This window comes from Anolis sagrei, chromosome 1 (genome assembly GCF_037176765.1).
Source record: "Anolis sagrei isolate rAnoSag1 chromosome 1, rAnoSag1.mat, whole genome shotgun sequence".
Lineage (NCBI taxonomy): Eukaryota > Metazoa > Chordata > Lepidosauria > Squamata > Dactyloidae > Anolis > Anolis sagrei.
In genome coordinates, this window is record NC_090021.1 from 192,816,709 (window position 1) to 192,831,464 (window position 14,756).

Sequence of the window (14,756 nt, forward strand, 5' to 3'; positions counted from 1 at the left end):
TTCCTGGGCTACAGGGCAACCCCTTAAATGTAGACCTATGGCTGTATTATTGTGTGGCTTTGGTATTGGTATCCATGGCCTGACTCCAACGCAGGCATGGTAAAAAAAAATATCCAGAGATAGTTTTAAAACAATAGCATTCCGTTTATTAAACATAATAGAATGAATTATTAGCCTCCAATATTCTATTCTTTTAGGCTTCCCAAAGCCATAGTCCAACTCTCTCTTTCAAATCCACTCTTCTTTCTCAGATTCAAAACTGTCTATCAACATCAAACCCCAACACTCATTCACTTTTGTCTGCATCTGCAGCCCCACTTCACAACCATCTTCAAGCCCAGTGCCTTCTTTATACCTCTGAATGGTCATTCCATGCTTCACAGATGTTTTGTGAGGTGAGATTAGCAAAGGTGACCTGAAGTAAAGACTCTTAACTCTTACACCATTGTCTCACCAATGGCTGATAATGCAGGTTCAGCCACCCCAGGATCCCATGCAGGAACATGAGAGAAGCCTCCCACAGGATGGTACCACATCTTAGCATCTCCTGGGCAATGTCCTTGCAGATGGTCAATTCTCTCACACTAGAAGCAACTTGCAGTTTCTCAAGTCACTTCTGACATGGGAAAAAAAGCTGTCCCATGGCAGGGGATGGATTGGGTTGGAAGGCATTGCAACCTTAACAGAAGGTCTCTCAACTTTTTGCAGTAGATTACTGTGGAAATAAGGAGCTCCCAAAGAAATGTGGATAGTTTACTTGCAACTGTCTGACCCCTTTCATGAGTAAGAGTTTTGAACAACAGAAAACACTATATCAATGGAATAAGTATACTTTAGTCCCTATCTACACTCATTACCTTTTCATATGAGGCACCTGCTTGAATTTCCACTGCCAACACTCTTCCCAAAGTGCAAGTGAAGAGTTAGTTTTCCATAATAGCTTACAACAATATTACTTGTCTAGAAAAAAAAAGCTGAATTCCTTTACACTGTTAGCTAGCTAACATTTGGGATGGCCAACCACACAAAATAATAGGACTGTCTGTTATTTCAGTTAATTGCAGTTATGGTTTAGGAGGGATCCTTTATCACTAGCTTTCTGAGGCCTAAATGCAATTGCATGTAGACAGATTGAATCAACTGAGTTGATTCAACACGAATCAACACAAATGTTGACTTACTATTCCGCAACTGATTCAGTAAGTCTGCTCTACCTAGGATTACCAATTGGGTTCAAGCCTGAACATCTTACTATATAATATATGCATTATTATTGTCTGTACTTCTCAACAGGTATTGTTATTGTTATTTCGGAGAAGCTGAGGAGACAGAAATTGGCATTCTTGTTTGTATGATCATTTCATCCGTTTTTAATAAATGACTCACCCCAGTTTTAAGAGCCAAGATAGTCTTTACATTTGACAATTCAGCTACCTTATGTGTTTTTACTGTAGGGGAAAAAAGCCCTCTATCATTTATCATGTCATCTTATCACCGTCTCTTTGTGAGACGCAAATAGCACACTAATGTTTTTCTTTTGTTAGGGTGAGTTGGCAATCTCTGCTGAGATGGAGCAACTACAGACAGCTCTCTTTTTTGATAATCTTCCTGACACTTGGATGAAACTGGCTTATCCATCAACATACAGCTTCACTCAGTGGTAAGTCACATGCCAAAAGATCACTATAGATTCTTTGTTCATCAGCAAAAAAGGAAAAGAAATAAAAAAAAACAAGGAATCTGAACTCTGCAGATTTTTTTTCCCCCGGGGGAACATTATTCCATCTAATGATGCACAATAGCTTCACACAGTCTGATATTAATTATCTCCTTTGGAAAGATTTCAGTACTAACTGATCATGAAAAAAAATTCTGTTTTGTTTTTTAAAAAAACAAGAGGGAGTTGTATCTAGAGCCCAGAATTTTGCTTACAGAATACTCTGTGTGCATCTAGAGTGTAGAAATAACTTCATTTGATGCCACTTAAACTATTTTGTTATACATGCTGCCAGGATTACCGCAAATCACTGTGATCCCAGCATGTGGCATGGGGACCCATCACCCCACGTTTCCCATCATTCTGGCTTCCTCCTTCCCTCATCACATGGGAGGAGGTATCTGCTGGCCAGCTTGCCCCATTGAGGGCAATGCAACACTGGAAGCTTCCTGTGTTGCCACAGGCAGCTTTTTTTCGGTGGTGACTCTGGTTCCACCAGTTTTGCCCCAAAGCTGCTCTGGAAATACTTCTCCCATGTGCAGTGGGAGCTGGCTGTCTCCGTGGCAAAGGTTCAGCACAAAAATCTAAAATCTGCTAGGCCATCAAATGCTAATCAAGGTGGCCAATTGAAACATTCACACCTAGCTCCAACAGACAAGAGTTCTTTCTCCCACCCTGGACTTTCCACAGATATATAAACCCAATTTTCCTAGTTTTCAACAGACCTCACAACCTCTGAGGATGCCTGCCATAGATGCAGGTGAAATGTCAGGAGATAATGCTTCTAGAACATGACCATATAGCCCGAAAAACTTTAAACAACCCAGTGATTCCAGCCATGAAAGCCTTTGACAATACATTGTTCCTTTTTCCTCAAAGGATGAGACACACCCTGAATCCATTCTATTGTTAGTGGCCATATAAGGATTGGCAGGGATTTAAAAATGCATCTAAATTCAAGAGCTCATAATACAGCTCACTGCCTTGAAGTTTATTTTACTACAGAAGCACAGCATAGTGTGATTTATCTCCATAAATTTGGCGATCACAGGGTTGTTTAAAACACAATGGGTAGAAGTACTCAAAAGTTATCATTTAAATATCAAGCCTAGTGCAGTAGAATTGTTCACACTTATCAATAGATAGGAACAACCCACCAGGAACACTAAATAATAGTTTCCTTGCAGATCAAATGTTGAAATCATTTTTGGAGAGGAAGATGTGAACAAATCCATCTGTAAGTTCAGTTTTGCTGGTTTTCCTTAGAAAAATGATGTTTCCTTAGAGCTAGAATTCCAATAAGTAGTACAGGAACAATCCTAGTAAAAAAAAAAAAATTGGCAATTTGCCTCTATAGCTCATTATAACCTTGGACAATGTTACAGATCTCTCAGTGGCCTCTGTTTTAACTAACCAGCTGTCCTCCACTCAGAAATGGCATTCTTTCCCCTTGGGAAAATGTATGATACTTCACTTAGAAGAGTCCTCTGTTGGGAGTCATCCATTGTTGGAAAGATGATGACTTACTTGAGTAGTGTTAGGGTCCATGAGGGAAACTGATGTTTGATATTTGAAACGACAGCATGGTTTAATTCTAAAACTGTAGCAATTCAGCAGAGCTCTCAGAGACTGAATTTTTAGAGCTTCGTTGTAGAAGGCAAGGGAATCAGCAAGAAGGATCTAGTTATCTGCATTACAGAAGAAAAAGATCCAGTTCATACAAAGGGCTGACCCATACTTGCTTGTCAAGGCTGGTGGTGAACTAAGAGAGTAGTTGTTATAATGGCTATTGTTCCTTCTCCATGTGGATTTGCCTAGTGGTGATTTTCTGGTAAGAGCCAGGAGACCTTTATTTGGAATTTCCTGCAATCCCTTGATGCCACCAACATAGTGGTGCCATAGAGCAGCATTCCTGGGGAATGGTAGGTTGATAGAGATAGACAGAATGGAATGAATGGAGATTAGATAGTTACTTACTTAGGCAATCCCTCATTGTCTGAGTAAGATTGTCCTCCAAGTTCGGTGTACTGGTGGTGGGTACGTAGGCAGAGGCGGCCCTAGGTAATTTTCAATGGTAAGCGAACAGTATTCCCCCCCCCACCCCCCCAAAAAAACCATTGATATATATTTTCTGATTGTCATGGGAGTTCTGTGTGCCATATTTGGTTCAATTCCATCATTGGTGGAGTTCAGAATGCTCTTTGATTGTAGGTGAACTGTACATCCCAGTAACTACAACTCGCATATGTCAAGGTCTATTTTCCCCCAGGAGCGCCTCAAGAGTGCCCCTGGGCAAAATCAACTATACTGCAAATGCTTACTTTGCATAATGGGTTGAGCCACCCCTGTACGTAGGTGACTGTGGAGCCCTATTCTTGACCCGCATCTTCTCCCACAGTGAGGGCATCGGTTTCCAGGTGGAAGGCGGTCCTGGTCTGGGTTGGCTTGACGCGCCTTCCTCTTGGCACGTTTCTCTCTTTCACCCTCTATTCGTGCACTTCAAATTCTACAGCACTGCTGGCCACAGCTGACCTCCAGCTAGAGCTCTCAAGGGCCAGGGCTTCCCAATTCTCTGTGTCTATGCCACAGTTTTTAATGTTGGCTTTGAGCCCATCTTTAAATCTCTTTTCCTGTCCTCCAACATTCCGTTTTCCATTCTTGAGTTCAGAGTAGAGCAACTGCTTTGGGAGACGGTGAATGGACAAATGTCTATGTGCTGGAAGAAGCAAAGACTAGCGTAATTGAAGTGATGGTCCTCTGCCATCAACTCCAGTGGATTAGATAGATTAGATCAGTGATTATCAAGCAAGGAGTAAATATGTTTTAGAGAATGAAAAAGGAAAATGATACAACCTTGTTGGTCAAGAATTTTGGCTATGAAATTTGTTTAATGGTTGACTCATAAATTTATGGCAAAGAAAATGATACTTATTCAGGGCTTGGTGGTGGAGTTATGTGTTTGTAAAATGTTCATTGTTTCGTGTTCTGGTTATGTATGTATTTTTTTTAAAGAATAATGATAGATCATCTACACCCAGTATGGGACCCACTTTTGAAAACACTTACAATCCTTGTCTATTCCAGCCTGCCTGAAGATACTTTGACAGAAAATATTATTTATTTTGCAATTATAAGTTTTTTTCATGCTTTATAGAAAATGCCACTATGTCTGCTGTCCAGTCTGTCTAGAAGGATCTCTTTGCTTTCACTTAAGTATTTTATATCATTTTTAGTCAAAGGCTAAAACTTTGTAAAACTCTTCATCTTGTGCACACACAAAAGGAGCGCCCGTTTAAAAATGGTCGAGGAAAACAATGTAATTGAAAGCCAAGTGGCAACAGTGAGCCCATATGACATAATAGTCTAGGAGAGTAGGGTTGAAATCCATGCTTGGCCATGGAAACCCACTGAGTGACCTTGAGCAAGTAACATTCTTTCAGTCTCAGAGAAAAGGAAAACTGAACCCCCTATGAACTAATCTTATCCAAACAACCCCTTAGTGTTCTCATAAAGTAGAAATAACTCAAAGACACACAACATATTCTCAGGTCTTTATAGCCTGTTTAAGATTCACCTGTGAAGGGGCTTATTATGATAGGTTTGCGTCACAGGAGACTGCTCAATGGAGATGGAGCCTCTTGAATTTCAATGGCAGGTATGTGAGCAGGGCTGTCATAAGTCATTTCAGGCCTCATCCAAACAGACAAACTGGTCCCAAATGCTTTAGGGTAGGAATCGGCACTATGTTTATCCCTAGACACTTTTTTCTGTGTCATTAAAAAATTAGAAAAGATGGAGAAAGAATTCCTCTTTAAACAAGGTGCCAAGGTGCTCCTGTTTCACTGTTTCCACCAGATTGGTTTTATAAAAGGGGAAGTAGACTTTTTAAAGACCACTGTCTTTAAAGTAGCTTAGTAGAAGACACCAGGAAATGCTTATCCAAAATTTGAGATATTTCTGTCTACCTTTTCCACACTCATGTGTCTCGTTCTCCTTCTGCATTGACAAGTCATTCTGTTTCCCGTTCCTCTTCTATATGGTCTTAATTTCCAGAGACATGCAGCTGCAGACACCCTCCACTGCATTATCTTTCCTTCCAATTATCAGAGGAGTGTTTGGTTTCCACGTTCTGTCACTGTTAATACTTTATTTCAATCGTCCTTGCCACTGAGGAATAACAACTGTAATAATAAGACATTTTATCCACCTCTCCATGTGGATCAAGGCAGAGAATAACAACAGATTAAAATAAAGAAACAAAATAGACATATAACACCAGTTTTAAAAAAACCCAACCTGTTAAAATCAATCAAAGCATCAAGATCATTGGGTTTTATTTTTGGTTTGTTTGTTTTTGGAAGGGAGCTTTCCCTTTTAAAAAAATAGCACTACAAACTAGGGTATTTGACTAAATTTGCTAATACTTGTTTTTATGTATGCATAGAACAGTTTTGGCTGCCTTCATATGAGCACAGCTCATCATCCATTGCGGTTAGAAAAAATAACAATACTGGCAGTCCCCAAGTTACAAACAAGATAGATTCTGTTTGTTATAAGTTGAATTTGTATGTAAGTCAGAACAGGTACATTTTAAAGTTTAACTCCAGCCATATATAAGCTTTGGATAGCATTGGGGTTAATGCCCCTGTTCAGAAGATTTCACCTCACTTTCTGTCCCTGTGATAATGGGATTTTGTAAAATTTTGGCTTGTTGTGGAAACAAGGACTGGCAAAAAAGCTTCAGTGGAGACACCTTTCCTCTATGATAATTCTTTCAGGAATGAATTTTCCTTCCAAGGGATATATTTGTCTCACCCCCGTTCTTAACTATGAGTCATTTGTAAGTCAGATGTTTTTAACTCAGGGATGGCCTGTATCCTAAAGCCAAAGCTCTGGTTGTTACCCCATGTTTTTCCTTTTGGGATCCACAGTGCATTTGTGAAAGTTATCATAGTGCCCCTTTCCAATAAGCTTTTAAAGGGATGTTACAACCTGAATAAAAGGAAAACAGAGACATTCTCCTGACAATGCTGGGCAAACCATTTGTGAATGCTTGCAATGTAGGCAGATATTCTCATAGCATATACTTGATGAAGCGTATTGGCCTGAAAAAACTCAGGTCACAGGCAGAATACTGATAATGTGAGTTGCATTATCTCTTCTAAAAATGACAAATATTGAAGTTAAATAGGAAAGATATGCGAGTTGGTGAAAAGTGGAACAAAATGTGTGTTTTAACTAAATCAGTTTTCAGAAATCTCATGCACAGGTTAATCTTTTATAAATATATTCAAGAAATGTATTATAACTTGCCCTCCTACGCAGAATGTGAATGCATTGGATGTGTTTCAGGCAGAGGATAAATGAAGGAACTCTTCAGTTTTTGATGTGGCTCTTGGTCTATAATTCAGAAATGCTGCCAATGGGAACTGAATTCTTCACTCTCCTCCAAGAAAAAGATACTGGCAATACAATCCTATTATGTCTTACTTGGAAGTTAGTCACATTTTGTTAAACGGCACTTACTCCCATGTAATTGAATATAGGATTGCAGCTTCACTAAGCATGTGAAGTGTCAGTTTGAATGAGAACTGGAGTCCCTGCAAAAAGGATGCTGCTATGTTTGCAATGCTTGTTGTTATGTGCCTTCATGTGGACTCTGATTTATGGCAAACCTATCATCGGGTTTTCTTGGCAAGTTTTGTTCAGGAGAAGTTTGTCATTCCTCTGAAGGCGCAAGAGTGCCCAAGATGAAATGGGAAGAAAAATCTGCCAGACAATATTTTAAACATGTCCAAGTAACCTTGTTTCTTTCTATTGTCTTAACCACTACTGAAATAAGTCTATGTAATCCTTTACCTTTACCTTTACCTACAAAGGAATATGGTTTGGTATATACCCATATCTGGAAATGTTTACTTCTGAAGTAGACAATTCTTCACTTGCAAATAAAAACACAAGACACTGATATTCTTAGTTCTGCCCAGCACAGAATACTAAATCCGACATGAATGCAACATTTATTTGTGAGAAAAATATTTTTGGATACAAGTAGCATATATTTTAATCCTCATTATGTGAGAGACAGTAAGGGCTGGATTTGGATTTACATTTAGTTTATGAAATTCAGATTCATCAGGTTGACAGGTGTTACATACAGAGGATTTTCAATTGTAGGCCCTTCCTTAAGGTAAAGGTAAAGGTTTCCCCTTGACATTAAGTGTAGTCATGTCCGACTCTGGGGGATAGTGCTTATCTCAATTTTTAAGCCAAAGAACCAGCATTGTCTGTAGCTACCTCCAAGGTCATGTGGCCAGCATGACTACATGGAGCGCCTTTACCTTCCTGCTCTAGCAATACCTATTGATCTACTCACATTTGCATGTTTTTGAACTGCTAGGTTGGCAGAAGCTGAGCCTAACAGAGGGAACTCACCCTGCTCCCTGGATTTGAACTGCTGACCATTTGGTCAGCAAGTTCAGCAGCTGAGCTTGCTGCACCACCAAGAGGGCCAGTCCCTTCCTTATTGAACGCTATTTTGCTTGGCATTCCTTTGGTTCTTCCTTTAATTGTTTTTAAGCTCACAATAGAGATCTGTTTCAGTCTGCATTTAACTGAATGAGATATTTTAACTGCTTCTTTAACTTTTATTGTGTCATATAATATATTATTGTGTGAGCGATGTTGAGGCCAAGAGGAAGGAAAGCATATTCTATATTGAAATGTTATTTAAAGTGATACAAAAGACTGGAGGATAGATATTCCTAAAAGAAGGAGCTGATCTTTGGTCCCTTTTGGATGAGAAGATCTTTCACAAGTGGTTTGGTCTGAATGAATTACAGCAGGACATATCTTTTCAGAAATAAGGCTACTTTGCCGGACACTCGTCCATGGTAGCCATAATCATAATGGTTTTGAAATTTTGCTGCTGGGGTTGTGTTATTCTCTTTGCGCTTAGCAACTGTATTCCTTGTTAACCAAGACGCCACAAGACTAAGAAACAAGATTAGGTAGTTGTACTAAATGGGCCTTCACAATCTGCTGGAGCCCTGCAAATACCCAAATCCGTTGATGCTCAAGTTCTACAGTATGCAATAGTGTCATAAAATATTGTTCTGTGTGTGTGGGTATCAAAACCAAGGATTGTTTTTAAGAATCTTTTCAGGGGGGCATTTTTAAGGCTTGAGTGGTTGAATCTGTTAATACAGAATCCATGGATGAGGACTAACTATATTTAAGATGGGCAAGGACTGCTTAATTCTCAAGAGCTTTACCTGCTCAGGATAGATATGAGCAACACAGAGGAAGGCATTCACAACACACCTGGCATTCACAAACTCTAGTCGATAAATGTTCTAGGACAGCCATCCCCAAACGGCGACTCTCCAGCTGTTTGGGCCTCCAACTCTCAGAAGCCCTAGCCAGCTTGTTAAATGGTCAAGAATTCTAGGAGTTGAAGGGCCAAACAGCTGGAGGGCCACAATTTAAGGATGTCCATTCTAGGAAGTGCAAAAGGATGGCTTCAAGGAAGAGCAGTTTCCTTCAGTGGGGCTGCACAGAAACCAAACAAGAGCAAAGGAGCCATATTTAAACGCAGCACAATGCAGTTAATCGGTTATCTACAGAGCCCCTGATGTACTTCTTTGTTTCAGTGAGGCTTTATTCTGTATGGCTAGCCAGGCCACATGCAAGTGAGCTGTACAGAACAGAGAATAAAACTACCAAATTTCTAACACTGACCAATGAAAAAAAGAAGTTCAAATAACAAGTGTCGCAATTGTATTTATGAGAGTGCATACCAGTCATTTCTGTGGTCTTTTCCAAGCACCTAATTCCAGTGTTCCTTTCTATCCTTTCTGGTGTTGCCAAGGTACAACGACCTGCTCCTACGCTGCCGGGAGCTCGATTTCTGGGCTCAAGATCTCGCCCTCCCCAGCGTTGTCTGGATATCAGGCTTTTTCAACCCGCAATCCTTCCTCACAGGTAGGAAGCACATCACACAACTCATTAGTAATTTACTGCTACAGTAATTTTTATAATTACTGCCAAGAGGCTTCATTAAATTTGATCTAATGAATAAATATTGTATTTTCAACGTGATTACCAGCGCAGCTTAAGCTGTGTGCCATAAACAATTATTTTCCTCAATACACAGTATGTCAGTGACTATTGATTTTTTTATTATTATTATTCTGCAAAGAGTTTACTGTATTTGTATCATAGGCCCACTCAATAATGTTTGAACGTGAAGAGTCAATTGGCAAGGGATATGTAGCTGACAGAAAAATGAAGGGATCACAATTGCAAAAAAGCTAAAATACTCACTTTTCATAAATATAATAGCTTTGTTCAATGAAAACCATGGGACAAAGAGTGAGAGTATTTAGTGTGTCTCGCTGGCGATTTATACGCTTGGATTCAAGAAGGTACTTTAGACAAATCGAAAGCTTGAGGTAGATGGCACGCTACGTTAGGACAGAGACTTTGAAACTCTGAAGTGCCTAGTTATGTCTTCGTGGTTATGTCTCCCAGTTGTATCCTGCAGCCCACATTTTAAGAGATGCAGTGCAGCCCGCAAAACAATTCTGAGCCCTTGGTATTCACTGTGGATTGGTTCCAGGACCACCATGCATACCAACATCTGTGGGTGGTCTGTTCAGTGATATAAAATAATGTAGTAACATGGTGTTCCCTTTAGAAAATGGCAAGATCAGAATTCGTCTTTTGGGGTGTGTAGGTATTTTCAAGCTGTGGATAGTTGAATCCTTGCATACAAACTGTAGATAGGGAGAACCAACAGTATTTCTTTGTCATAGGAGAACCGAGGGATCAGCAGAAATGTATGCTATTGTTTTTCTCTGGCTGGACATTCTGCAACAAGCATCCAAAAGAGGTTCCTGCAAATGCCATTCTGTTGCTGTTGAATTCAGGGGTTATTGGATGCTCAAAGGTAACAGACTAGACATCAAGTTACGACACTTGCCATGGTGACAGATCTTGCCAGGCTGATGATACTAATGTCTGGTATTCAGAAGTGGACTACCTCTTCCCTTCAATGATCAGCATCACGAGGACATGGATCACACCTTCTCCACACTACACTATTTGGGTACATGAATGACTTCTGGATGCACTCAATTTAGAAATTTGTCATATACCACACTAGTACTTTGGCCCATTTAGTGTAGTTCTGTCTAATCAGAAGTGGTCACATGACAGGATGTTGTTGTTGTTCATTCGTTCAGTCGTCTCCGACTCTTCGTGACCTTATGGACCAGCCCACGCCAGAGCTCCCTGTCGGCCGTTACCACCCCCAGCTCCCTCAAGGTCAGTCCAGTCACTTCAAGGATGCCATCCATCCATCTTGCCCTTGGTCGGCCCCTCTTCCTTTTGCCTTCCACTTTCCCCAGCATAATTGTCTTCTCTAGGGTTTCCTGTCTCCTCATGATGTGCCCAAAGTACTTCAACTTTGTCTCTAGTATCTTTCCCTCCAGTGAGCAGTCGGGCTTTATTTCCTGGAGGATGGACTGGTTGGATCTTCTCGCAGTCCAAGGCACTCTCAGCACTTTCCTCCAACACCACAGCTCAAAAGCATCAATCTTCCTTCGCTCAGCCTTCCCTAAGGTCCAGCTCTCACATCCGTAGGTTACTACAGGGAATACCATGGCTTTGACTAGGCGGATCTTTGTTGCCAGTCTGATGTCTCTACTCTTCACTATTTTATCGAGACTGGACATTGCTCTCCTCCCAAGAAGTAAGCGTCTTCTGATTTCCTGGCTACAGTCTGCATCTGCAGTAATCTTTGCACCTAGAAATACAAAGTCTGTCACGGCCTCCACGGTTTCTCCCTCTATTTTCCAGTTGTCAATCATTCTTGTTGCCATAATCTTGGTTTTTTTGACGTTTAGCTGCAACCCGGCTTTTGCGCTTTCTTCTTTCACCTTGATTAGAAGGCTCCTCAGCTCCTCCTCGCTTTCGGCCATCAGAGTGGTGTCATCTGCATATCTGAGGTTGTTAATGGTTCTTCCAGCAATTTTCACCCCAGCTTTGCATTCATCCAGCCCCGCACATCGCATGATGTGTTCTGCATACAAGTTAAAAAGGTTGGGTGAGAGGATGCAGCCTTGCCGTACGCCTTTCCCAATCTTGAACCAGTCTGTTGTTCCGTGGTCAGTTCTGACTGTTGCTACTTGGTCCTTGTACAGATTCCTCAGGAGAGAGACAAGGTGGCTTGGTATGCCCATCCCACCAAGAACTTGCCACAATTTATTATGATCCACACAGTCAAAGGCTTTAGAATAGTCAATGAAGCAGAAGTAGATGCTTTTCTGAAACTCCCTGCCTTTCTCCATTATCCAGCGGATATTGGCAATCTGGTCTCTCGTTCCTCTGCCTTTTCTAAACCCAGCTTGAACATCTGGCAACTCTCTCTCCATGTATTGCTGGAGTCTTCCTTGCAGGATCTTGAGCATTACCTTACTGGCATGAGAAATAAGGGCCACTGTACGGAAGTTTGAGCAGTCTTTCGCATTTCCCTTTTTTGGTATGGGGATATAAGTTGATTTTTTCCAGTCTGATGGCCATTCTTGTGTTTTCCAGGATAGTCTCCTCTATTTCCCCTCCACTCAACCAAGTTTTCCTATTGTCTTATTTCAGCTGTCATGCAAAGCCTTGCCCATAAAAATGAGTGGCCTTTGGATAAGATGCGCATAACAGTAGATGTTACCAAGAAATATAAAGAGGAATTTACGCAGCCAGCTAGAGAAGGGGCATACATTCATGGTCTGTATCTGGAAGGTAAGCATTACCAGTACTCCTTTGATTGAAGGTTTTCCTATTGGTTTGAAAAGCTTTGGATTTTTTTTTATTTTTAAGCTGACTATAAATTTCTGTTAAGGTCAAAGGGACACGATATAAAAACTTAAAAATAGACGAACTATTTTCAGAAGCTTTGCAAGTAACAAGATAAGTGTTTCTTCAGTTCTTTCCTTCTGCCATATTTTCCTTGTTTCTTAAACCAGTTCAGAGTAGGTATTTTCCCCAAGCATCCTAATCTTTTGTAGCCTCAATATTCTCCAAAAAGAACATTCACTATTCAGGGATCCATACTAAAAATGTCTATGCTGCAATGGGAGGTGTCCCATCTAGTAAAGGATATTATAGCAATATGGGTCACCGAGTGGGGAAAAATAACTGATACTGGTAAATATTATTGGGGAATGCAATACAATATGCTCTCATTTGGCAAACCAGCTATACTTCCTTCCTCCACCCACTCCCAACATTTAGTATTTGCATGCTCTATGGATGCAGAAGTATCCGTTGCCAAGTCTTCATCTGAGTGTTTGCTCTCTCAAGACTTGGGTTATGGGATGGAGGTTTGAGAAGGAATCCTTTTGAAAAAAATATACATCTTTGGTTTCCTCTAACCTATTAATATCTCCCTGGTGTATTAAAGATTACCCTATAACAATACAATTATTGTCAGTATACTGTGTCGTACTACCTCTAGAGGTTTGGAAATCAATAAAAGGAATTTAAACATACGTAAGGTTTCTCAGTTTAAAGGACAGCATAGGTCCCTTCCACACAGCTGAATAAAATCCCGCATTTTCTGCTTTGAATGGAAATATATGGCAGTGTGGACTCAGATAACGCTGTTCAAAGCAGATGTTGTGGGATTTTCTGCCTAGCTATTCTGAGTTTATGGCTGTGTGGAAGGGCCCCTAGACTAGCCTTTCTAAAACTTTTTACCCTGTAAGAATGTTTGTAATAATCTTCAAATCTCAAAGAAATTTGTAAATTATCTACAGCTAAAATGGCTGCTACCAAACCACTTCTCGTGGAAGCAATAAACAAACTCCTCTAAGATGCCATCAGTTGTGTAAAACACACTCTAATTGTAGCACTACCAACAGAAATAAAAAAGAACCTGTGATTCTAGGATGCACCCTGTTTTTAGAGATGTTTATATGATGGAAAACTACATCGTAGAATTAAAGAAATACAATAGTCGAGAAACGCTGATACGGAGTGTGCTAACTTTCATAATGTCTGTCTGGGGGCCAACCTGAGCAGATATTAGTGAAGGAAAACTGTGTCCCTTGAGGCAATGGTTCCCAACCTGTAGTCTGTGGACCACTTGTGGTCCATAAGAACTAAAATATGGTCCGTGGACTCACTGTTACTACACTGTTGCAATGAGAGCAACTGGTCTCGCGAATCCCTCTTAAGTGCTGAGGCATATTAAATATGGTTTTCTGTGGGCTAGCAGATGGTGAATACTGAATGGCATATGTTCTGTATCAGAAACTGGAGCTGATGCGGTCTATCCAATGCAGTTTTCTGAATTAGCACCCCAAATAATCAAACTGAATCTAAAGTTGACCAAAAACTGATTTGTAACTCTTTTGGTACTAATGTTGGAAAGTGGTTCCTGATCAAAGTGTCCTCTGGTCAAAAAAAGGTTGGGAAGCACTGCCCTGAGGGAATGGAAGAGTAATCTTGAAATTAATTTGTATTGTCAACTGTTCACAGGTGCTCAATGGGATATTCAAGGGGGACACATAGCCGAAGCTTATCTGAAAGCCCCAACGCAAGCAATGCCTGTTGTATTTGTGAGAGCCATCCCCAATGACAGACAAGAGACAAGAAACATATATGAATGCCCCGTATATAAAACAAAACTAAGGGGCTCCACTTATGTGTCGACCTTCCACTTGAAAACAAAGGAAAGGCCGGCAAAGTGGATTCTCGCTGGGGTTGCTTTACTTTTGAGCGTGTGACTACAAGCTTATCTAATTTCGTGCACTTGCTTCCTCACCTCAATTGAGTGTGTGTTGTTGTAGAATACACGGCCATACTCATGAGCCTTTAAGAGTGTGATAATGTATGCTTTACACCAGTAGTCCCAGTGGCTTTTTCAGAAAGATAAAGATCGCTCACATGAAAAAGACTTAACTGTTTCCAGTTTTATTTAACTGGCTTAAGTATGAAGCAATCAGGTAAGCAGTAAAGCTGTTAACAGCACTGGGAAAAG

General features: G+C 40.5%; 1 protein-coding gene across 1 annotated transcript in view; it reads left to right on the forward strand.

Annotated features, from left to right (window-relative positions):
- The window catches only part of LOC132767554 (dynein axonemal heavy chain 11-like), a 248,650-nt gene extending 233,978 nt beyond the window's left edge, over positions 1-14,672 (forward strand). Inside the window, exons 78-81 of the mRNA XM_060762691.2 lie at positions 1,545-1,660; positions 9,588-9,700; positions 12,374-12,514; positions 14,255-14,672. Coding sequence (XP_060618674.2) covers positions 1,545-1,660; positions 9,588-9,700; positions 12,374-12,514; positions 14,255-14,502 — 618 coding nt within the window. The 3' untranslated portion in view covers positions 14,503-14,672. The remainder of the gene's footprint in view (positions 1-1,544; positions 1,661-9,587; positions 9,701-12,373; positions 12,515-14,254) is intronic.
- The last annotated feature ends 84 nt before the right edge of the window (positions 14,673-14,756 follow it).